Source organism: Homalodisca vitripennis, chromosome 1 (assembly GCF_021130785.1).
Source record: "Homalodisca vitripennis isolate AUS2020 chromosome 1, UT_GWSS_2.1, whole genome shotgun sequence".
Taxonomy (NCBI): Eukaryota; Metazoa; Arthropoda; class Insecta; order Hemiptera; family Cicadellidae; genus Homalodisca; species Homalodisca vitripennis.
The window spans coordinates 185,007,942-185,033,804 of NC_060207.1; the positions used below are offsets into that span (position 1 = coordinate 185,007,942).

Genomic DNA, 25,863 nt, shown 5'->3' on the forward strand with positions numbered 1-25,863 from the left:
AATTGGCCATTTTAACTTATTACTTTTTACCTGTTTTAAATACTTTATATAATAACTGTTTGAATTGATTTGATTCTATTTTCCAACAAATCATTTGTTAAATTTTACATTTCGTTATTAAAAATGATTCAAATGTATTTCAATTTGTCTATTGTTTGCAGCTTAGTTTACAATAACTATATTTGTCAAGTGTCGTATTTCAAGCTCTTGTTGTTGTTTAAAAAAAGTGTATAATAAACCATGTTATTTCTATGTACAATTATTTTCTTTTAGTCTATTTATAAATGTCAATAGTTTAAGGATAACCTACACCAAGTTGTATTTTACTATCAGACTTCCCCATTTTGCATCTCTAAATATTTTGCAGCAACGCTCTCTTGTTGGGTAAACTTGTTAGCTATGCATTCCCTGATATCGTCTGTTTTACCTTATTTTACTTTCAAATTCCATTGCCTTGTAAACTGTATCACCAGGGCCGGAATATCCAATACTTGCACCTGTGCCCCATTGTATCCTGAATGTGCAAAGTGTTCAGAAACAAATTGAATCTCCTTTCAGAATATTTTATATAAAGTCAATTTTCCTGGTATTCAAGAGCAATTTATTCAACATTGTACACGAAACACACTATGTACATTCGCGTACAGAAACTTAAAGTGAAAACAGTATCATAGTAAACGACTACTAGAATAGTAACAAGGCCATCTTTAAAAATATTGGGGTTGTTATACCTTCAAATATTCCGAGCTGCCCAAGGATCTGTAGCTAAAACACGAGTAACCACAATTTATGCGATGGATTTGAAGATGAATAATGCATTGGCAGCCTTATAACCCTAAGGTAAGTGAGTGCAGTAAACTAACAGTTTATGCTAATCGTAGTATCTCTCGCTCGTGAGTTGCTGAACATCTACGGTCAAAGATTGTGAAGTAGGTTAACCCTTAATCTGGCAAAGTAGTTAATGTACGTATGTATTAAGCAAAGTTCACGAATGAGAAAGTGGCACGGAGTACAGAGGAAGTAGGTCAATATTACAGTATAATTACCTATCCTAATAATCAGTTTAAATTGTAACTCAATGTCTTGTTTATGCACGGCGATAATCAGAAGAACCGCCAGAGTGGTGTTAGGGCTACCAAAGGTAGCCAACCATCCTAAAACCGTTGATTTTAGAGACTACAGATGATTAATTTAATCCTAAAAATTATACTTTGATTCCCCGATCTATTTGCCATCTAGTGGGTAACTTGAGAAATTCTGCCAATGCGGCCGAGGAGCAGCACTACCAAGCGGAGTGTGGTGAAACTACTGCATTATACAAACCTCTGTAGTTTATCCGGAATTTCAAGAGCCCCAGAGGATAAGGTGATCCACGCGCCCCTACGGGCACACGCAGTCACACGCGCAGCCTGGCCTACCTGCTGTCTGTAAAACTGCTAATTTTTTATTATTTATTTTAGGTTAATATTTCTTGTAAAACAAGAATAAACTTTAAAAACTCCCATAGATGAAAGTTTTATAAATATTGTTGGGATTCATAGTATCTTTAAGAGGGCGTAGTACCCCTCTAGGATGATGTTTATCACCTCACAATGACCGAAACCTTACCTTACCACAAGCTTAGTCAATAAGTAACAGCTCAAATATTTTAGCTCTCTCTAAAGCTTGATAAAGATGTCTTGTAAAAAGTCTAAGTTGTGAAAAGTATTTGCATTCCCAGTAGATCTAATTATTGGATCAAATACTTCAAAATAGGAACCAGTAATCTGTTATGAAAAGGGTGTACCATTTAGTTCTTTAAACTATGAGAGTATGTTTACTTACATGATACAGCTTTGTTCATGCTGAACATGTAGAACGACATTAAGTTTATCTAGGATAATTAGGAAAACCCTTCAACGTAAGTAAATTGATCAGGCTTGCAAAAAACCACTCAGGCTACCTAAAATTTATCCTTTTCGTGGGAGAAGTATCCTATCATATACATAATGATCACGGAATTCTAAATTCTCAAAATTCTTTCTTCTGAAGGAGAGAGAAGCACATTAGCTCAGTGATAAAGTGAAAACTTACAGTCCCCCAGTGTAAAGTGGTTGTATTAAATACCAGGTGAATTATGATTGAAGATCAGATCGTTGACAGCGATAAAAGTGTAAATATTAATAATAAATAAAATAAATTATCCACTCGTAAATATTACTTCCCCTTAGAGTGGTTATCAGTGATCAAATATTAAAAGTTCTGGCATCTAATTCCATTCCATAAGAAAAAAAACTGAAATAAGTGCTTAAAACTATACTTTTAATAACAGCAAACATAAAACTTTTTGTGAAAAAATTTACAAAACTCCGCTCACTGCTTGTTTTATTAATTTCTGAAGAACCATTCTGTATCACTGCATCTCTAAATCTTCGAAATTTCACTTCTAAAACTAGGACCACAATGACCCAGTAGCAACCAGATCTTCTCTCGTCTAGTGTCAGAGGGGTTGGCAACCCTGCGAGTTACAAACATATGTGTGAAAGTTCAGTATTTTCACTTCTCAAACTAAGATTAAATGACGCAGTAAGAATAATTGTTCAGTTGTTCAATTGCTCAACACTCAGAGTCTAATTTTAGAGGAGTTGGAAACACTGCGAACGACTAGGGTGTGCATAATTGTTCCGTACTTTAATTTCTTGAACTTGAATCAAATAGCACAGTAGCAATAATAGCCCCGTTGTTCACTCGCTCAACAGTCACAATCTAGTGTCAGAGGAGTTGGCAACACTGCGAACGACTAGGGTGTGCATAATTGTTCCGTACTTTAATTTCTTGAACTTGAATCAAATAGCACAGTAGCAATAATAGCCCCGTTGTTCACTCGCTCAACAGTCACAATCTAGTGTCAGAGGAGTTGGCAACACTGCGAACGACTAGGGTGTGCATAATTGTTCCGTACTTTAATTTCTTGAACTTGAATCAAATAGCACAGTAGCAATAATAGCCCCGTTGTTCACTCGCTCAACAGTCACAATCTAGTGTCAGAGGAGTTGGCAACACTGCGAACGACTAGGGTGTGCATAATTGTTCCGTACTTTAATTTCTTGAACTTGAATCAAATAGCACAGTAGCAATAATAGCCCCGTTGTTCACTCGCTCAACAGTCACAATCTAGTGTCAGAGGAGTTGGCAACACTGCGAACGACTAGGGTGTGCATAATTGTTCCGTACTTTAATTTCTTGAACTTGAATCAAATAGCACAGTAGCAATAATAGCCCCGTTGTTCACTCGCTCAACAGTCACAATCTAGTGTCAGAGGAGTTGGCAACACTGCGAACGACTAGGGTGTGCATAATTGTTCCGTACTTTAATTTCTTGAACTTGAATCAAATAGCACAGTAGCAATAATAGCCCCGTTGTTCACTCGCTCAACAGTCACAATCTAGTGTCAGAGGAGTTGGCAACACTGCGAACGACTAGGGTGTGCATAATTGTTCCGTACTTTAATTTCTTGAACTTGAATCAAATAGCACAGTAGCAATAATAGCCCCGTTGTTCACTCGCTCAACAGTCACAATTCTAGTGTCAGAGGATTTGGCAACACTGCGAACGACTAGGGTGTGCATAATTGTTCCGTACTTTAATTTCTTGAACTTGAATCAAATAGCACAGTAGCAATAATAGCCCCGTTGTTCACTCGCTCGCTCAACAGTCACAATCTAGTGTCAGAGGAGTTGGCAACACTGCGAGCGACACAGGTGTGCATACACAGTACCATCTAATGTATCCGTTCTTAATTGTAGTCGCAGCGTTCCTGGAGAAACCCGTGTTTGAATACAGGCGCAATTAATCCTGCGTAACTAGGAAACACCACGTCCCGACACAGCCGTGTATACACAGGATTTAAATCCCGACTGAAGTAGTCAGGAGACACAATTATAATTGGTCAAATACTAGTTTTCATTCATATGTCCGCACAGTTAGTCAAAATAAGAATATAGAATTAAAATGTTGCAAGATTAGTTGAAGTTCATAAAAAACTCCGAGTGTGATTTTGGTTGTTCTGTTCGAAATGAAATTTCCTACCAACTCTTGTAAATACACAGTAGGGGTATGTCAAATCCACGTGTCCTATAACAAGCTTCTTTTAAAGTTTCATGTTAAAATTTAATTATATAACTCATTTCTAGAGATGTCCAGTAGACAGAAAATCCTACAGAAAAGGAATTTTTAACTTTTCCGACAGAGAAATTATGTCCACATTATTTAGTTTCAATGACGCTCATATAAATTCCATAGTTGGAGATGCATCATCATAGAACTCATTTTTGTCCTTGTGGAAATGAAGTTTCATTCAAAATTTAAAGTTTACAAATGAATTCTTTCTCGAGATATCTTGCCACATGATGATACATCCCATCGTTTTTTTCATCGAATTATGTTTCATAGCAGTGTTTAAATAGTAAAGGTTTCGGTAAGCTAGGGAGAATACTAAAACTCAAGATTATGTCGAAATTTCTTATCTTATCTCCGATTTTTAACGTTTGAATTTCCACTCAATAAGTTCTTTAATGATTGTACTCAGCTTGTTTACAAATTGATTTATTGTTTTATTTTCACGTTGTTGCCATGGTTACCCATAGGAGCAATGTACAAATATCGGTTAACGCTCAGCCAATACACTACAAAACTTGCTTTTGGTGCATGTTGATGGTGGTTTGACATGCACCATCATCAAACTCATTGTTGCCCTTATAAAAACGTAGCAAACTTCCAAATATATAAGTCAGTTCGTATTCGAGATATTGTGTGGACAGAGAGACAAATTACATTTTCAAACCACTCGAGCAGTAGGCTTCGCTAACGCTCTGCAAATTAGCTATTCATCTCGTGAAAGAAATATCTGGTGACCATAATTTTTTTATCGGAATTACATAAATTGTCTACATTCAACCTTACTGAATGAGTAATTTCAAGTGCTTGTATTTAAATTGATCTCTGTGTATTGACTGTTATTTTTTAATCAATAACGGATATTACATTTTGAACTTCTGTAATAGTAGTTTCCTCTGAACAGTTGAAGGAAGTTTGTTCAGTCCACGTCACGTGGTTCGCAGCAAATATCTATAGATGGATGTTTCAATGGTAAGTATCAAAATGGTAATTAAGTAGGAAAAAAAAAAAAAAAAAAAAAAAAAAAACAGCAAGCGATACCCACTAATAATTATTGGAAAGTCTGACCAGAAGTTTGATGAAGTGCATGTTTTTGTACCATAAGTTCTAACAGTCTCATACTGCGTATAGTTTACTTTCATCACCGTATCTTTGACTTTACATTACATGATCAAAGCCTGTATTCAGAAGCAGTACAAGTTTCCATTGATTTTATACTGCATTCATCCGGGTCTGATGAGTATGTTCAGAGGCAGAGGGCGCTTTTTCGACCCATTAGATTAGCAATCCAGCTGTTGTATTCACAGACGACTCTAACACATTGGCAAATCACGTTTGCTCGTGACATCTGCTCCTGTTGTGCACTAATACATCGGTAATTTTTAATCCATAAAATTCCTAAAATAGTGAATTGTGTGGATTGCTTTAGAGCCAAAAATTAATTAAGAACGTTTTGTGTGACTCCATTTTTAAATGCATATTTTTTAAATACTGCCAATACCTTTTTAGCATTACTTAGAAATTTTACCTTTTTGGAGATTTTTTTCTTTTAAAAATTTGATTTATATGTGTATAATATGTCATGTAAACATTATGCAATATATAATTTTTAATTAATTATTTATCCACAATAAAGCACTTCCAGGACTGTAATTATCAAGTAATTTATAATTGTAAGTAAAGGTAAATTGGAAAGCTAGTGATTTTCAAAGTTTGTCACTACAGGTAAATCCACAGACTCTCAATAATCTTTGAAGACCATATGACATCCAATAAATAATGGCCAATAATATGTTTTGCCTTGATTTTACGAGTATTATTGTTTGTTGTTGTTCTAGCTAGGTCATTTATTTACTCTATACTTCCGGAAAATGTTCACTTAAATATGGACATTGGTGGATGGGGGTTTAAAATTCAGCAAGCATTGACAACATACCGCATTTCATTTAAAAGATGTTTTACAGTAAAACTAATTATTTTATTAGAAAATTGTTAAATATCTCGTACTATTTGGAAAAATCAAAGTAAACATTTTTTTAATGGAATATAAAACCAATTGTAAGGTAGATTTCGAAGCAATCACAGACCTCGCAACACGCAGATCATCATTGCCGTCTTCGGTGATTTTTTTTTTTTTTTAATTTTTGTATAATTTGAGTAAAATAAAGAGATATTGGGAAATATCCGATTTGTTGACCAAATGCTTTTACTATATTCCAACAAACGGCGGCTTCTAATTATTCGACAGCTGAAATATATTGTGCTCTTGAATGTATACAAACCTCTAGTCAAGCCTACCACAGGGCAGGCTAGAGCGAGTGCGGAGAGTGCTGTGGAGACGGGAGTTGGGAAACATTGTTTTCATATTTATAACATCATAACTTGTGTAGCGAGAGGCAACTCGGAAGTGGGAGTCAATGTGGAGTCATCCCAGGGACGTGCTTGTTCCTGTGTTCTTCAATATTCCTTGCACAATTAATCGTTTAGAAGTAGGTCTACATGTCAATGAATGTGTTCAGTCACTAGCTATTTAAATTGATTTTAAGTTGTCAGAAATTCACTACTGTCGCTAATACTGATGTATGGTTTGTAAAAACGAAACTATACCAAAATAAAACCAAATAAAAAAACCTCATTCAGCTACTAAATTCTTGTAACTAGGAACTTTTCCCCCATCTTCGTCCAGCTCACTGTTCTCTTTTTATATTTTTCACACGATATATAGAAGACAAATTGAGCCTTTTTAGTAACTTACTACCTAAAGGTCAGTCTTCGAAATATACACATTATGTATCATTAAAATAGAGTACAAAATAAACGTAACGGGTGTATTCTGAAATGGCTAATCTACCTATAGGTTGTTTGTAAAGAGGTCAAATCTGTTTTTACTTGCGATATTTTGTGGTTTTAGACTCATTTTAATAAAAAAATAATTTTCCCGAATTCAAAAATTAAAATTTTTTATTACTTTACTTACGAGGATTTATTAAGAATGATTTTTTACAATATGAGTTAATATAGGAATGGCATTTTTTACATAAAAATGTAATACTTTAAAATAATTGTTTGTTTTTTTTTAATAAAATAACATTTTTATAGATACAAACGTGTCACTCTCTTTAGTCATGTTTCATGTACATACTATATTTATATCATCAGCTGTTTTTCTTTGAGCCTGATTGCAAGATACCCAAAATTGCCTGCAATTTCCCAGGGAATGGCAAAAAAGGTTTTTTATGTTTTTCTTGTGTTGAGCAAAGTGAACTTGAACAGCTGTAAAAAAATAAATCAAGTAAAAATAAAAAAGTTCAATCTACTACAGATTTCACCGTCTTCACAAGTATTATTCTTTACCTACCAACAGTATTACCTCAGAATCAATTTGCTCCCCTGGGATTAGGCCTATTTGTTAATTTAAAGTTGTCCCGAGAGCTAAGCCCAATCTCGCCACATAAATATTTAGGGAGTTAAACGTGCCAATCTCGTAGTCCGCGAGTGAATTAACAAACTTGTTCGGTTCATGAATGATTGATGCCTTGAAGCACAGTTGGTGCCAGACTTTATAACTCAATAAAAGTTCTAACGTTCGACTAACTAGCTCGTCCGTCCGTGCCTGCAGAGGAGCAGCGGTTAACACACACACAGCGTAGTTTAAAGTAGTTTTCTTGCTGATTTGTGAATGTAACCTCCTGAACGTCAATCTAAAACACGTTCTATCATTCGCCTAATAAGCCTGGTTCGTCCGTCCCTGGAGAGGAGTTGCAGGTGCAGGAGTTACAGAGAGTAACACAAAAAAGCTGTTACATCGTGAAATCAGGTCACGTAAAACGGTTGAAGATAATTATAAAACAACACGATATGTAAAATTCATAATATTATCTTCAACCGTTTTTCCCTGACCTGATTTCAATATGACTTTCGAATTAAGAGAATAATGTTTCTTTTTATAAACAAAATAATTTTTAGTAACGTTTCAATTAAAAGCATTTCTTTTTCTTAAACTGTAATAAATTATAATTTCCTTAAATCATTATTCATTAAAAACAGATTGTTTTTAAATCAAAATTGATATAAGTACTTTATATTCATATCCTTATCTACAGCTGTTTTCCCTTGAGGCTGGTTTTAAAATAAATTACTAAGTCCTCTTGGAACGATAATTTTCAAAACATTTACCCTGATCTAGGAAGGTTTATTTTTAATTATCTAATATTTAAATACCGTCTTAAGTAAACTCTTATATGGTTTATTATGCGAATTAAGTTAACAAAGTACAGTTAATAAAATTCTAAATTAAGTAAAGTTGTCTTTTTTTACCAGGCTAAGTTAGGTCTAAGAAGCCATCTCTAACTCTTGACCTGCGGACCAACGGCTCCCCAATCAACCCTATGTTGAATTTTTAAAACTTTAAATTAATTTAAAATAAAATATATGGTATAATTCGCTCAAAACAAAAATAACACAACTTCAAATTTGGTAACAATTTCACTTACTAACGAATAAAGTGGAATTTGGATATCAATATTAAATATAAATTTAGAAATAAATTAAAACCCATAACATAGATCAATTCCACAATTAATTGGACATTCACTTGCCAGTGTATTCGTATATTTGTCAAAGATAGGTTTTTGTTGTTGTAAACGTAATTACTTTCCAAACTCGATGATAAAATTCTGTTTCCATGTAATCAGCATATGCGATTGATGGCTCAGCCCGGATAATTGCATTCCCACTGGTACAAGCATCGATTGTGAATCAAACACAACATTGTGCGCGTTGCATTGATACAATCACACGGGTCCATGACACACACTAGGCTCGTGTGCTCAACCCCGTATAAACATTGTGTGCCAGTATCTTGTGTGCACACCTACCCTGCGTTCCAATTCAGTTGGTTTTACTATTCATTTTTAGGTCCTAGATAATGTACACAAATGCGTCCGGATTATTCTTATGCGATTCCCTTCTAATTCCGAAACCATGAATAAAGTCTAAATGAAATCACTTTAATCGAGTAGTTCTGGTTTAGATAATGTATAAAAGTCTATTCAAGATGAGCCACTTAGATGTCGTCGTTTGTAAACTGAGACTCAGTCGGAAAGCACATAACAATAATGATAACCTAACCTAACCAAACTTAACCTAACCTAATCAAACCTAACGAAACCTAATGTAACCTAACCTAACCTATCTTAACCAAACCTTACATAACGTAACGTAACCTAACCTAACCTAACGTAACATAACCTAACCAAACCTAAAGTAACCTAACTTAACCAAACCTAACCTAACCAAACCTAACAAAATTTAACGTAACTAAACCTAACCTAACCTGACCATTGGTGGCTGACAAAATGTTGAATTTTCAAAGTTTTAAATTTGTCTTCGGCTTTTGTTACAAGATTTTGGTTATTACATAAAATATATACAGACCATGAAAGTAGTTTGATAATTATTTCTGGTTTGTTAAAGCATTTCACTGATTTCAATATTGTAGTCTTCGACGTTTCCAAGACTACGAAGTACCTTAATCATCCTTGTGATCTTTTTCGTCTTTATGCATTTATGCATTATTTAATTACACAATTATAGTGCAATATTGTTATAATTAAATTTCGAGAATTGCACTAAACATAAACGATCTTGTTTGTAATGGTTACCAAATGATCCCAAATCAGAGGGTTAGGCTGTGACGGCATTGTGATTGAAGACAAAGGAATGGCCTCAAGTCTTGACTTGGAGCCATTTTTTGCCATTTGAGTTTGTTTTATCTCTTATGGCTTAAACGCCTTAATGGCGGTTGTAAACACCTCTTGATATACACAACGGCAATGTATGTTCTAAACAGGCGCGGGAGTTATAGAAACCAAATACTTGTATGTAAGTAATTATTTGATGTGGGAAATAAGGATAACCTACGTTGTTGTAAGCACACCATGTTTAGCGAGCGAAAACAGAAACTTAGCCCTTTAGTCTGTGTAGAGCTCCTAATGCTCTTAAATCTTCTCTAACCTGTCTTACACTACTCTGGAAGCATTACTGCTACAGGATCACCACGTTTGTATATGCTGTACAAATACGGTTATAAATAGAGAAAAACTTTTCAACAAGCCATGTCTTGTTTTCAATGTATTTATAATAGATATAACAACTTGGATGTGCTTAATAATAAAAACACCAATATAACGGTCTACACTACGTGATATGCTTTACTCGGTTATCAATCCGTAAACACTTAACGGGTTTATATTACATTTAACTCTCAGCTGAAGTTTAACATGTGTATTTATTTATAATAGTTTTTAAATTTGAAAAAGCTTTACCTTTTGTTACCTTGGTGCTTTCCTTTTTTCTTATCTGATCCCATTCAAATTTACCCCAATTCCCAATATATGACAAGGTGACTGTAGTTTCCTATGAGACAGAAAATTATTATTTCGAATAACATTAATTGTACATAAATTCTTTAAATAAAATTAATATTTTGGTCTGAAAGAAAGGATGGAACTAATTAATTCAATAATTATGTTTTAGCTGTGATTGTATAGTAGCTTACACTCGCCTCCACTTACAATAATTATATTATATAAATGAAACTATTTCATTTTATTTATTTTGCCGATTTATTAGGCATAAAGTTTAACAATAAAATTAATAATATTATAAACAAAGAAACATTATCAATTTGCTACCGAATAAATAATGTGTTGAATTGAATAATGAATATTTCCCCAACGTCGCATCGCGTCGTTGCAACTAATTATATTTTGAACAGGATACAAAAGTTAATTGTTCATAAATGCACTTTGTTATTAACATCAAGAGAGTAAAACTTTCAGAATAATTTAGCAGCAGCTTGTTAAGTAAATTAACAAAGTTAGAGTTCATGAATTGTTGATGACGCTTTCATAACAAAGATATCGTTTTAAAATTACGTTCATCATTACAAACACGACCTGATTGTTGACGTAACCTTGATATAGTTATACTTTTCAACAATGACTCGGTCGTGTTACTTTATTATGTGAAGTTCCAGTCCACGTGCATCCCAAAATAAGCATAAATACCTAGAACTCCACATAAGACAAATGTGGAAATATGAAATTCTATTCTCAAACATTTTATTTTCAATTGAGCTAGCATTTACGAGTCAGAATAACCAAAAAGTGTCCTCTAGGATAAGTGGTCTCATATACGATAATTTGGCCACGTGTGTGAAGGTTTATCGGTATGAATAGATGACTATTTGCAGGCGCTTCAAGTTTATTGACATACATTTCAGTAATAAATAATTAAAAAATGTTTCATAATTATTAAAATTAATTAAGATGAACTCCTAAAGCGAATAGTTCAAAACATGGGTAACGTGTTACTCGAGGGAGAAAGTTTCACCTGTCTACACAAATTTCATTTTCCTTACACTAAGCATAAGCGTGTATTAATAAACCGATACCATCGGAGTATCGAAGGGGGCGACGGAAAATAAAAGGGTAACGCACAGACAGATACACAGATGGACTCCCTTTGGCCTGTTGACCAATATATCAATAGGTTTCTTCCATGGCACAAGAGGAACAATTGTTCCAAGTTTCAAGCCTGTAGAATCTTTCTATCGAGAGATCCCACAGACATGCATACGACGTCACGATTTCAAGAGGGACCTTTTGTGACGCAATAACCGTTACGGTCACTTGAAATTTAGAATTCTCACGTTATTATAAAAAGGGGATTTTACGGATTCCGTTTCAAAGCATTGTTTGGAAAAAAATAATTAAAACCTTTTGTGATATTCAGAGGATAATGTATAGGTACCAAAATAGTTTTTTGCATTGGAGTTGTTGAATGAGTCCAAGTCTTATAAAACTTAGGTGACTTGTAAGGAAAATTCATTATAATGGCAAAAAAATGTCTAAAGAAATTAAATATTATATCGGTATGTATGATATAACGTAGTGACAGTTACATTTATTGGTGAAAGGCTCGTCCGTTGGTTACATAATAAAAACTACTGTAGCAATAAATAAAGTAGACTATGTCGATAGGTAAAACTAATAGTCACCACCTAGTTTTGAACATAATACTTATAATTGATTAAACGTAACGATTTATGAAACAATTGAAAGAGTGGACCTTCCATAATTGAACAGAAATCGTCTGAAATGATCATTATTTATGGAGTACCAGTAAACATGTCAGTAACCCACACACAACAAGCGTTGGACAACGTAAACATGTCAGCCTGCCTATATTTGTGTGACACATTGATTTCTTCAGCGAAAGTCTAACAAATCGAGAAATTGTGTTCTGGTGACATGTTTGTTTTCGCCGACGTGTGTTATGTGGTACGTTTTAATGTAATACATCCGAATGTAGTGTTTGAATAGATGCCATGTGTTACAAATACATCACAGTTTGAGAGTAACTGCGTCTTATTCATAAAAGTCATATATGTTTAACAATTAATCATTATAAATAGAATGCACACCAGGTTGGGTGCTTAAATAAAGCACGTTGACTCTCGGCTCATTGACTATAATAAAAACCATTGCTTTCATTTTCTTACCTAATACTTAAATCATAGAAAATCAAAATTGTTTTTTTTATTGTAAAGGACATTGTGTTCCAAAACAAAGGTTGTATTTCGCTCTTGATCATTTTATTATTGTTTTGGTTTTACACAATTTTAATTTTGTTTAAACCTTTTCTATGTGAAAAGTGTTGGCAAATAGAATTGGGTATTAAATTATAATAATTTCGAATCCAAATAAGAATAATATCTATTAGGATTTTATTTTTATTAAAACACTGCTGTCAAATTATACCTTTTTATAAAATAATATAACAATTTGATAAATTTTTCTTTAAACTAAATATTTCCGTGCGTAACTTTGTATTTAGATTTCAACTCACAGTCGGCTCTTTCTTCAAAAGAAAAATATTCGTATATATAATAAAAATTTAAAAAAGTTTATTTTAAAATAATACTAATCCACTATTGTAAGAAATAAGTTCTAAGTTGTAACATAAAAGAAGTCAAATAACACTTTTTAGCCACAATAACCAAACTTAAACATGAAAGATCAAACAAATATCATATATATTTGAGTGAAATTGAAAAATAGGTTTATAGAATAAAACATACTTTCTACGATAAATAAAAATCAATATATATATATAAAACAAAATAAGGAAATTAACCATGCAAATATATTGCTAATATGCTTTTCCAAGCTCTTATAAAATAAAATTTCTTTCTGATTAAATTAAGTTATTTCAAATTACATTTCCCAAATAAAATAACTTTGTATTAAAATATTTTAATAACAGATTTTTTTACAAAACCCTTGTAAAGATAACGTAAAATTTATTACTTAGCATATGATTTCAAACTTAATACGCAACTGTGAATTTATTACTCGAATGTCTTACTCAATTTACCACGAGGGCGTTTTTTGACACCAAGTACATCCACTGGACACAGTAACAAAAACTGGGCAGAAAGGTCTGGTCGAAGTTTTATACTCTCCCTTCCTTTCCTACCATATAAAAACACCAATGGCACCAGCAGGTGTACCTTATTGAAATCATATGTTTTTATTGTTCATAGACCTAGATAACTAAGTTTCCATGAGTAAGTTCTGTCGACTACTTCCTTATCTATCTGCAAACTTCTCTAGCCACAATTTCTCTGTACTCTTACTCATTCTTATTTACTATAATGATCTATTCTTAACTATTACAATTATTTGTAATATATATTATTTTTATTTATGTACATGTGGTATAGTACGTAAAACTGAAAAAAATCATAGCAATTTTTTTTATTTAGGTTACAAAGATATTCCAGAAATAATGTTTTCAAAAACTATATCTGTAAAGTAAAGAATATATTTTCCATATTAGAAAAAAGCAACATTTTCGATATCGTTCAAATATATGTAATACGTTCTTGTTTCATTTGTTTACAACCTACAGGTTTCATGGAACTAAACAAGTTTTTTTTATAATCTTCTTTTCTATCTACGTTCAGTTTAAATCAAACAACTAACACGTGATTTTGTTGTATATATTTTCCATATTAGAAAAAAGCAACATTTTCGATATCGTTCAAATATATGTAATACGTTCTTGTTTCATTTGTTTACAACCTACAGGTTTCATGGAACTAAACAAGTTTTTTTTATAATCTTCTTTTCTATCTACGTTCAGTTTTAATCAAACAACTAACACGTGATTTTGTTGTATTCAATGTTTTTATTAAATCAAATACCCTACAATGAATTGATGCATTGCTTCATTACAGTATTGCCAATATGTAATGAAATCATGCATATTTTCATACGGCATTGTATATTGTTTTGATTGAAAGCATATCACTAGTTAAGTAATTAGTTTACCGGCAAATACATATCGTGATTACAAAGTTGAATTGATGTTTTTATTCAAGTATAGAATTATGTGGCCCGTGAGACTATCTATTTAGTACTTTAATACAAAGTATAATTATGCCCTAGGCATAATTAACTGTAGCACCATACAAACCGAAGTACAATAGCTGTATATAGAGCAAATTGTGCTCTTTTAACCTTGTGCTTATGTTAACCTTTCATATGCAAACAGTTAACATAATAATTTTATTATTTACGTTTTAAATTAAAATATTTTACTGTGTCACATATTTAGGTACAGTCGAACCTTTATAAAACGAATTCCTCGATAAGACGAATTTTTCAAACCCACTTAAAACTTTCGTAACAGTAAATGCTAAAGACACCTCTATACAACGTAGTAATTAGATGAAAACCTCCATAAGATGGATTTTTGCTAAGAATGATTAACTTCTATACAACAAATAATCTTAGCACAGAGCATCTACAAGGCGAACGCGACCTCTACAGAACGGATATTTTACGCTCTCAACATCTATAGTGTGTAGTTTTCTAAACAAACGGTGCGGTGGTGATTCAAACGCGTGTCGCAAAATAAAATCGCAGCTGATGCACCCCACCCATCCCACTTCAGGACTGGAGCAAAGATAGCGAAGTACTGGGGGCAAGAAATGGAGTTTGAAGGATTTGATGACTTCAGTGACGATGTAGCAGTATGTGGAGATCTAACGGATGAAGATATACTGGCTTCTGTTCAACCCTCAAATCTTCAAGAAGATGAAGCATCTAGAGATGATGAAGAGGATGCACGGGCGGACCCTGATCGACCTGAACGACGCAAGAGAAGCTGTAGTAAAGTGTTTTTTTTTCGTGGAGGAAATTTGTTGAAGTAAATGTGAAGTGAACGATTTGGTTTAATTATGTTCTATGTAGTATCGTCAAGTTTTTTTTTGTGAACTTTGTAATCTGTTATGAATAAGTTTCTAAACCTATATGTACCAGTGATTTAATATATACATGAATATTGTATTTTTTAACTGTTGCAGTCTTTTTTGACCTAGGCCTACATTAAAAATATCTTGAGTTACGTTAACAATGATTCGTATTATAGAGGCTGGTCACACAAATCTTTGTCTTATAGAAGTTATTTGTTAACGAGTTACGTTAACAATGATTCGTATTATAGAGGCTGGTCACACAAATCTTTGTCTTATAGAAGTTATTTGTTAACGAGTTTACGTTAACAATGATTCGTATTATAGAGGTTGGTCACACAAATCTTTGTCTTATAGAAGTTATTTGTTAACGAGTTACGTTAACAATGATTCGTATTATAGAGGTTGGTCACACAAATCTTTGTCGTATAGAAGTTATTTGTTAACGAGTTACGTTAACAATGATTCGTATTATAGAGGCTGGTCACACAAATCTTTGTCTTATAGAAGTTATTTGTTAACGAGTTACGTTAACAATGATTCGTATTATAGAGGCTGGTCACACAAATCTTTGTCTTATAGAAGTTATTTGTTAACGAGTTACGTTAACAATGATTCGTATTATAGAGGCTGGTCACACAAATCTTTGTCTTATAGAAGTTATTTGTTAACGAGTTACGTTAACAATGATTCGTATTATAGAGGTTGGTCACACAAATCTTTGTCTTATAGAAGTTATTTGTTAACGAGTTACGTTAACAATGATTCGTATTATAGAGGTTGGTCACACAAATCTTTGTCTTATAGAAGTTATTTGTTAACGAGTTACGTTACTTTTACAATATTTTGGAAAATTTTAAAAGTAACTTTTTGTTTACAATTCTACCCATTTCTCAAAGAGTACATACAAATGCGCGGAATAGTAATACAATAAGTAAAGAGTGGAAAGTCGGTACTGATGGATGGAGCTGAATAGTATTGACAATTAGTGAATCAGGAACTCTATCCTCAGAGGATAAGGTAACTTGCCCTTATATCTAAATTAAACTCAAATTCCGCCGCTTTAGATCGCCTAGATCTTTAGTTGTGCCAGTTACGCACACATCTTTCATAAAGATGACAATGCTTTAGAGGTTGAAATCTTTCGTAATTGCCATACTAAATGTATGAGACAAATTTTACATGGCTACAAAGATACGTAGTAACATCAGGCAGCCCATTTAAAAATTATTTTATTATTATTTCGGTATTTTTAATTTACTATAATCCTTACATGTTAATAAACATGATTTTGATGCAATATAACCATTATAGCATAGTCATCATTATGAATCATCATTTTAATTGTTAAACTTGTGGATTACTATTATCGGAGGAGTTGTGATATTTAAATTAAACCATTGTATACAAGAGAATATAATTTTTACATATAGAAATTGTCCGACAAATTTGACACATGGATTCGGTTTCCTTCTTACGTACATCTGCCCTCTCATCAAATGGGGTGCATAGAGAATATATTACGGTTCACCGAGTCTTGAGAGTAAAGCACCGCCCACCACTGCCGTGACGTCATGACAGGCCGTTCACATGTGGTCTACAGCAGCGCAAACCCAAGTGAAACAGTCATCATAACCCGCTTATAATAAGCGAACCAACAAACGTTACTCTTTCCAACATGCCATAGGTCACTCCTTTTTTTTAAAAAAAAGAACATTGCGTAAGCTACTGACTGTGAAATCGTCGCACCCAAAGTCCCGGAACCGCGTAGTCAGTCCGCGTCAATTTTCCCAGTTTTCTCTCTCCAATCCGTCATAACCCAATAGGATCGCCGCGTTGGATCTGTCGAAATACATTTTGTTATTATAAGAAATAAAAAATAAATGCTATTCTTATAAGTGAAAAAAATAAATATATAGTTTTTTGTAATGAAAGAGTGAACGTTTATTTTACTAATCATTTGTACGAATTTTGTACTATCATATTTTACACTAATTCATACACTCTTAACGTTTAAACTCACTTTCAAGCGAACAATTTCCCATGAGGGGGTTTATTTATCAATTCGGTACCTAGAGAAACAGGAATTAACAGTTTTAATATGTCATTAATAGCATGACGTTCTTTATAATTAAAATAATAGTCCACCCTCTTTCTGAGGTATAGCCGTGTAAAAGTAGACCATTACTGTTTTATCCATGACTGAAAGCTAGTTGGTGGAAACTAAAGTGACGTTGCCGAAGTTAGTGGGAGATATCAAGGCAGCGCTGGTGAGGCCCAATGGCTCAATCAAGCATTAAACATGGAGGATTGATGGGATTGAGCTGTAGGGGTAATAGTGTGGGGTGGGGAGGGTGGGTTGGCGGGGGGAAAGGGCTGATTTATAACATCATAAGACTCAATATACAAAGCTTAGAGGTTTGTAAATCTTTGTAGCCCTCCTACAATCAACCAACCTTAGAGAGTTATAACTTTATTCGGTTTAAAAATGATTAAAACGTTTCATAATAATTAAATTAATTACAGTTCGAATTAACTTTAACAGTATTATGAAACTGTGTCCTATATGTGTAAAAATGTTTTACGAATGCGGGGTATATTTTTAGTTGTACTCGTACTATTAAATGTGAATTTCTATTAATTATCATGTGTTTTATTACTTATAATTGTATAAGTATTTAGTATTAATCAAACTATTGATTAAAATTACTTTTCATGGAAACATTTTCTTTAAAAAAATTATTTCATCAAATTTTCAAAATTTCTCCCGTTTGTGTCGATGCAAAGCTGAGCTCTACGTAACATCGACCGACTGTCTTACATTTTGAAAGAGTCGGGTTTTTCTCCTACTTCTGCTGCTTAGTTTTTCATTCATTTTTCATTTTACATTCTTGTTTTTCATGAATTGGTTATTTTATTTGTAATTAAGAAGAAAAAACATGCTTAGTTTCAGTAGCTTTGCGTTTTTCTAGTATTAAGAGGCGTTTCACAAGTTCTTATCGGAATCGTACGGTTTAATATGGGACATTTTCATTTCCCAGATTAAAACTCGTGAATTATTTGCTGTGGCACTATTACCAGTACAATCTGTGTTATTTTTTCTATCGAACCTCTGAAAAGCAGTAACATATTATTAGTATTTAATTATATTTGTAAAACGTTCGTTATAGGTTTGGTATAACGCAAACCAAGCAAAATGAAGTTGCACTATTGAAAGATATCTTGTGTGAAGTTGATCTCTAATATTTTTAAATGCATCGAAGTAAATAGCTATACATTACTTTTAACTGCCAGTCTAAATTTCATAATTTATGGAATTATTTTCAAGCCAGCATTCACAGTCTGCATATCGCGCTGATGTGAATTCTCCATTTGTCAAGTCAGGCAAACGTTCTTGCCGTTGCCAAGTGAAATTTTGACTTAGTTCCAAGAAGTCTGTAACCCGACACCGAGTACTCACACTCGTAGAGGAAACGTTCAGGCGTGTATAAGAACAAGATTTATGACAAATAATTCTCATATTTCTATTTTTATTTTCATTCCTCTTCTTCTTCTTCTTGGGGAATATATTAACCTGGACGTAAATGCCTCCATTTTCCAGTACTAGTCATTATAACTTATTTTAATTCCTCCTTAGTTTGTTTCTTTATAACTTAGTTTCATTTTTAGGAAATCTTACTTTCTTAAAAAGTCAAAGGATATATATCTTCCATGCGCGAAAATGGAGGTTTAAAGCGAAATTTTAAAATTGTTTTGTTTTAATTGCCTTTTTCATTTCTTGATAACTACTGTTGCCTACGTAGTAAACAAAATGTCAAGTAGCTCGGGAGTTTGAGAGTTTCAAGTAGATTTTAGAGTGATGGATAAATTTACGACAACTTCCTATTGATATGTAGATGTTGCATATTAACTGAGTAAATTTTTTATATCTTCCATGCGCGAAAATGGAGGTTTAAAGCGAAATTTTAAAATTGTTTTGTTTTAATTACCTTTTTCATTTCTTGATAACTACTGTTGCCTATAGTAAACAAAATGTCAAGTAGCTCGGGAGTTTGAGAGTTTCAAGTAGATTTTAGAGTGATGGATAAATTTACGACAACTTCCTATTGATATGTAGATGTTGCATATTAACTGAGTAAATTTTTTATATCTTCCATGCGCGAAAATGGAGGTTTAAAGCGAAATTTTAAAATTGTTTTGTTTTAATTACCTTTTTCATTTCTTGATAACTACTGTTGCCTACGTAGTAAACAAAATGTCAAGTAGCTCGGGAGTTTGAGAGTTTCAAGTAGATTTTAGAGTGATGGATAAATTTACGACAACTTCCTATTGATATGTAGATGTTGCATATTAACTGAGTAAATTTTTTATATCTTCCATGCGCGAAAATGGTGGTTTAAAGCGAAATTTTAAAATTGTTTTTTTTTAATTACCTTTTTCATTTCTTGATAACTACTGTTGCCTACGTAGTAAACAAAATGTCAAGTAGCTCGGGAGTTTGAGAGTTTCAAGTAGATTTTAGCGTGCTGGATAAATTTACGACAACTTCCTATTGATATGTAGATGTTGCATATTAACTGAGTAAACTTACTTCCGATTAATGCGTAGATGTTACACCTAAACTAAGTAACTTGCTTCCAATTAATGTGTCAATGTTACATCCAACCTGAGTAAACTGAGTAAACTCCGATTAATGTGTAGATGTTGCAGGGTTCAGGTTTAAGCTCAATAGTTCTAAGATTGTTTTAGTTGAGTAAGTGACACACTTACCGTTTTGGACCTATAATACAATAATTCTTTGTAAAGATTTATTTCACAACCAAATTGATAATATAAACTTAACATTCGTTTTTTTAATTGCAAAATTCAGATTTATTGGTTTTTTAAAATATGTGTCTTACATAAAACGGCTCGGTTCTAAGTGACTTGAGTACAGTCGACTCACGGGGCAAGAGTTGAAAAGGTCAGTTACCTTTCAGTGCTTACAGAAGGATTACAGGGCTTGCTTGTTTAAGCCTGTTCGCTTGTTACAAAGCTCCGCGCTTAATTCTGTTGACACATTCTGTTGGTACTAAGCTATCTGTAATCAACTACTAAGTGGTTACCACTCTGAACCATATCCATAATTTAGGGTACGCGTTGTTCTTATTATTGCTGTTTCATCATCTTCGTACTATCCCAATGTGTGCTTGGTAACTCTAAATGAAGTGATTGTGTTCTAGATGATGGCCGTACACAACAACATCCGGTTTCTACACATCGGTTGTGATGAGGTGTTCCAGATGGGGGAATGTGCCCGGTGCAGGACACAAACCAGAGACAACCTGTTCCTGGCTCACGTTTCCAAGGTCAGTCAAGTACTCAAAATATTATTCCTGCCACAGTTTAAATCTACGCGAAAGTCTTTCAAGGCCATTGTTATACTTTTGTTAGACTGTTTTTCAATGGGTATCAGCAAACTTTGACACTTGAAAACTTATTAGTCTTGAAGAAAATATCGTGGTAGCAATGCTTTATACTTGAAGATTGTATTTTTTTATCAGAAACTTGGTGGATATATGAGAACATACAATCTAATTCTCGTATTTGTGGTTTCCAGCTGAGTTGGGGTAAATGTGAAAACTTTCATTCAGAGAAATATTGAAGGTTAGGTGCAATAAAAGGTATTGCCATCTCCCTCTAAAAATTAAATTTGTATTTAAGTATTGTCAGGTGGTTAGCATTGTTTACTTTTTAATTTTTTAAATATTAACAAAGATATATTACACATCCCAGCGAAGAAAAAAAAGGGATATCAGTGTCAGAGAGTAAACGAATGTGTAACGATGTGTCTCTAACATATTAAGTCCAATTGGTGTTTTTATTATATGAATGTAAGTAACATTTATTGTCATAGCTCAATTTTAAGTAACAGCGATATTAAGTTTGAAACCACGAATTATAATATTACGATATCCGAGGCTTCACTAAATCATACTTGTGAATATTGGGTTAATCGATTACATTCTATTTAGGAACAACTATTTACACATCGTCTTATCTTGTATCGTTATCATATTTCGTATCGTCTTATCATCTCTGTATTATTTTCTTCAAATACCTGTCACTAAATGTACCTATGTTCTTCGATGTCCATATCAAGACAACAAATACACTGACTGATTGGTGTATGTTACGTAATTATCGGTAAAGCGTTTTAGTTTTGCGGATTGTCCATGATGTCCGTGGTAAAACATTTCAGATTATCCATTTGGAATTTTCTCAACATACTTTTCAAAGTACGTGCATTTGAATAAAGTATAATATATTATTTTTTATGATTATTCACAAAAGATTATTATTTACTCGGAGAATTTTAAGAGTACTGAAGTATTATTTATAAATGTATGTTAATTGTGAATAATGAAATTTATTTAGTATAAATCTGTGTTAACTTTTAAGCTTGCATTAAAACAATTTTTCATTTTTAAGTTCAAAGATTCTTGGCAAACTTTTTGAAATTATAACCTTTTCTTTAAAAATATGAATATGAACTCAAATTATTTTACTTTGTACTTATAGTAATGCTGTACAACTAACTCCCTTAACATGTTTGAACAAACTCATTTTTAGTATAGGTACATACGATAATACACACAGACACACTGCATGCCATGTTACTGTATGATGTAGGTGGCGCAGTACGTAAGGTCCAAGTATGCTAATGTAGTCCCACTGATATGGGATGACATGTTGAGACATCTTCCACCCATCAGTCTGGAGCAGTTCAGGATTTGGGAGCTTGTAGAGCCGATGCTCATGTTGCTGTATGTTGTAGGTGGCACAGTACGTAAGGTCCAAGTATGCTAATGTGGTCCCACTGATATGGGATGACATGTTGAGACATCTTCCACCCATCAGTCTGGAGCAGTTCAGGATTTGGGAGCTTGTAGAGTCGATGCTCATGTTACTGTATGTTGTAGGTGGCGCAGTACGTAAGGTCCAAGTATGCTAATGTGGTCCCACTGATATGGGATGACATGTTGAGACATCTTCCACCCATCAGTCTGGAGCAGTTCAGGATGGGGAGCTTGTAGAGCCGATGCTCATGTTACTGTATGTTGTAGGTGGCGCAGTACGTAAGGTCCAAGTATGCTAATGTAGTCCCACTGATATGGGATGACATGTTGAGACATCTTCCACCCATCAGTCTGGAGCAGTTCAGGATGGGGAGCTTGTAGAGCCGATGCTCATGTTGCTGTATGTTGTAGGTGGCGCAGTACGTAAGGTCCAAGTATGCTAATGTGGTCCCACTGATATGGGATGACATGTTGAGACATCTTCCACCCATCAGTCTGGAGCAGTTCAGGATGGGGAGCTTGTAGAGCCGATGCTCATGTTACTGTATGTTGTAGGTGGCGCAGTACGTAAGGTCCAAGTATGCTAATGTAGTCCCACTGATATGGGATGACATGTTGAGACATCTTCCACCCATCAGTCTGGAGCAGTTCAGGATAGGGGAGCTTGTGGAGCCAATGGTAAGTCGGAGTTGGAAGTTCATTATGCCTAGGGGCTTGTATCAGGTTTATATTATTACATTCGTTAACACCATACTGTATCCAACTTTCTTTGAGTTATACTGTTGGATTTCTTCCTACCATTCTCCTTTCAGTTAGCCTCTTCCCCATTACGCGATTATATTACTTTAGCCACTTTTTTATGAAACAGGAATCAATAGTAAGAAAACTCATCTCTTAATTAACGTTATATAAATACAGTCAATTATGGCAATGCTTGCTTTTAATTACAATTCTAATTAATTCAATTATGGACTTTTTAAAATACGCTTTCCAATTTATATATTTTCATTACATCTGTAAATAAGAATATTTGCTGTGCACATTTTTAGAAGGAGTGTTTTTGTATAACAATTTGTTTTATTACTTACGTTTTTAAATAACTTACGACTAGTCCGTCTCAGCAATATTGGCCATATACGGGTCTATTGGACGGGGGAAAATACCCGGAAACGATGAGATAGCCGCCTTACGGTAAGGCTGGACTGGCGACCCTTTATTGATAACCGAGCTGGTGATATACACTAATTACTAAACCATCCCAGCGGGTTTCTATTGTCGGATATTTCTATTATATATTTAATCACTAAGAATTTGTGCAGTTATTTGTTCCGCTGTTCTTGTTGGGCCAGTGTCATATCTACCTACTAATAATTATGATTTGTTATTGCTTAATTCCGTTTCCAGTTTGACTGTAATTTATAAATACAATGTTTTCTTTGTGAAAGTTGAGTTTTTTTTGTTACAGTTCTTCATCAATAATATTGATGTTAATTCAGGTATCCAACTACATAAATTTATTTCTTCACAGACAGTTTTACTTTTTTTCGTTAATTATTTATTTCAGTTTAGCTTCTATCATAATTTAATAATGTTGGATGTATGTGATATGCACTTTTGAGGAGTTTAAAAATAATCATGAACACAATTGGGGAGCTCTTTGGTTTAATATAATTACTTATCAGCATTCTTGATAAGTAGCTCTTTCAAGATAAAATTGCTTCTAGTTATTTTTTTTTTTTATTTTTGGCAAACAGATTAGTGAAATATTTGTCTAAGTAATGCGTCCTATTTTAATGAATAACAACTTCAGCGCTTCGAATTCTATACTTTGAAATTAAAATTGATGAAACGTAATTTTGTGACATGAGATGAAATGGAGTCAGAATGGAATTATCAGGTGGTAGTACTGTCACATAATTAACTGACATTATGTCATTGTTTCAGTTTCGGATCATACTGTCATTGTTGAAGTACATGTCACTGTTACATTAATCTGGTGCAGCAGACATGTTATGTGTAAACTGTAATGCCAAGTGATTGTGCAAATGTAATACATGTCACAATTACTGAGATAGAAACAGCGAAATGTTGATTCCAGTAGAGGTCAATGAAAAGTAGAGTTTGTGTGCTAACACTTATGAAAATGAGAGTACATATATATTTTCCAAAGTTGTCGAGTTTAATCCAAACAAATGCTATTGCTGTAAAAACTTTAAAATGTTCACAATCCTACAACTTTATAATTTCTTTCTGAGATCTAACAATTGTAAGTGAACCTTTATTAGAAGGCATTTATATTTGTTTGGAACCTAATTAAGAGTCACTGTCAAAAGTATTCCTTTTAAATTTATTTTCCACTAAGTCATTAGAGATGTATACTAATGTATAAATAATAATACCTTAATTCAGGTATTATAATGTGTTTCAAATTTGTAATCTAAAAACTGTAAATCATCTTGAAATCTTTGCAGAGTATCTAAATACAGTATTATAAAAAATTACTATGTATTGAAAAACTTTTAATAGCGTAAGTTATTGTAATGCATGAATTTTAAAGGTGTAAGGTTTAAAACTAAATTCTCATAGAAATGTAAGTGCAGACTATTAACAGTCATTGATGACCTTACAAGTTAGATAATAAGGATATAACTCTTATATCGTATAAGAGTATAAAATATTACTAGATTTAAAACTACTATAATTTTACCCCTTATTGGTCTAAGGTTTTTTCGGAGTCTCACAAGGATCAATCTTGGGCCCAATGCTATTTTCAATTTATGTCAATAAACTCCTTTAAGAAGTGTGCGCTATGCTGATAATAAAAATTTTCTGATAACTAACAAAACTTTTTATTTACAATTATCAATGTAAAATACATTAATTAGATTATTAAAGTTATTATTAGATTATTAATTAGATTAAAAGTTGGTTTGTAATGGACCAAATCCATTTTAATCATGGATGAAAAAGCATTTTATTTTCTTATAAAATTGTTGTTTTTATAAACAATATTCATGAATTAACCATATTCATAAATATTCAGATCTACTCGTACAAGTAAAAAATATGTTATATAATCTAATTGATATATCTTATACAGATATACTTTCTATAAGTTGAAATCATTCATATCAATGCATTTGGAAATTTTGTTTACATCTCTTCCAATGATGACGAGAGAATGTGTAATAGTTGGTTTCTTCTTACTCTTACACTTATGGAAATTTTAAAACAAATATTTTATAGGTGTGGGTATACGCAGAAGATGTGTACCGTTTCGTGCCATCCAGTGTGTGGGAGAAATTCGCAGCTATATTTCCCCGCGTGTGGGCTGCCAGTGCATTCAAGGGAGCGTTCGGAGAGACGCTGTACGTCCCCAATGTGAAACGACACCTGGAGAACAACTTGCGTTGGCTGCAGGTCATGGCCGCTGAGGGGCCCAAGTTCAAGGGAGGCTTTCAGGGAATTGCAGTCACCGGGTGGCAGAGGTGATTAGTTCCCTATTATCTTCCATACATCTTTCTTTACTGTTCCATCATCGA

At 33.3% G+C, this 25,863-nt stretch overlaps 1 protein-coding gene across 1 annotated transcript in view; it reads left to right on the forward strand.

The window, feature by feature from the left end:
* The window catches only part of LOC124352879 (hexosaminidase D-like), a 305,479-nt gene that overhangs the window by 270,118 nt on the left and 9,498 nt on the right, over nt 1–25,863 (forward strand). Inside the window, exons 3-5 of the mRNA XM_046802595.1 lie at nt 20,705–20,830; nt 22,877–22,999; nt 25,568–25,809. Of these exons, the coding sequence (XP_046658551.1) occupies nt 20,705–20,830; nt 22,877–22,999; nt 25,568–25,809 (491 nt within the window). The remainder of the gene's footprint in view (nt 1–20,704; nt 20,831–22,876; nt 23,000–25,567; nt 25,810–25,863) is intronic.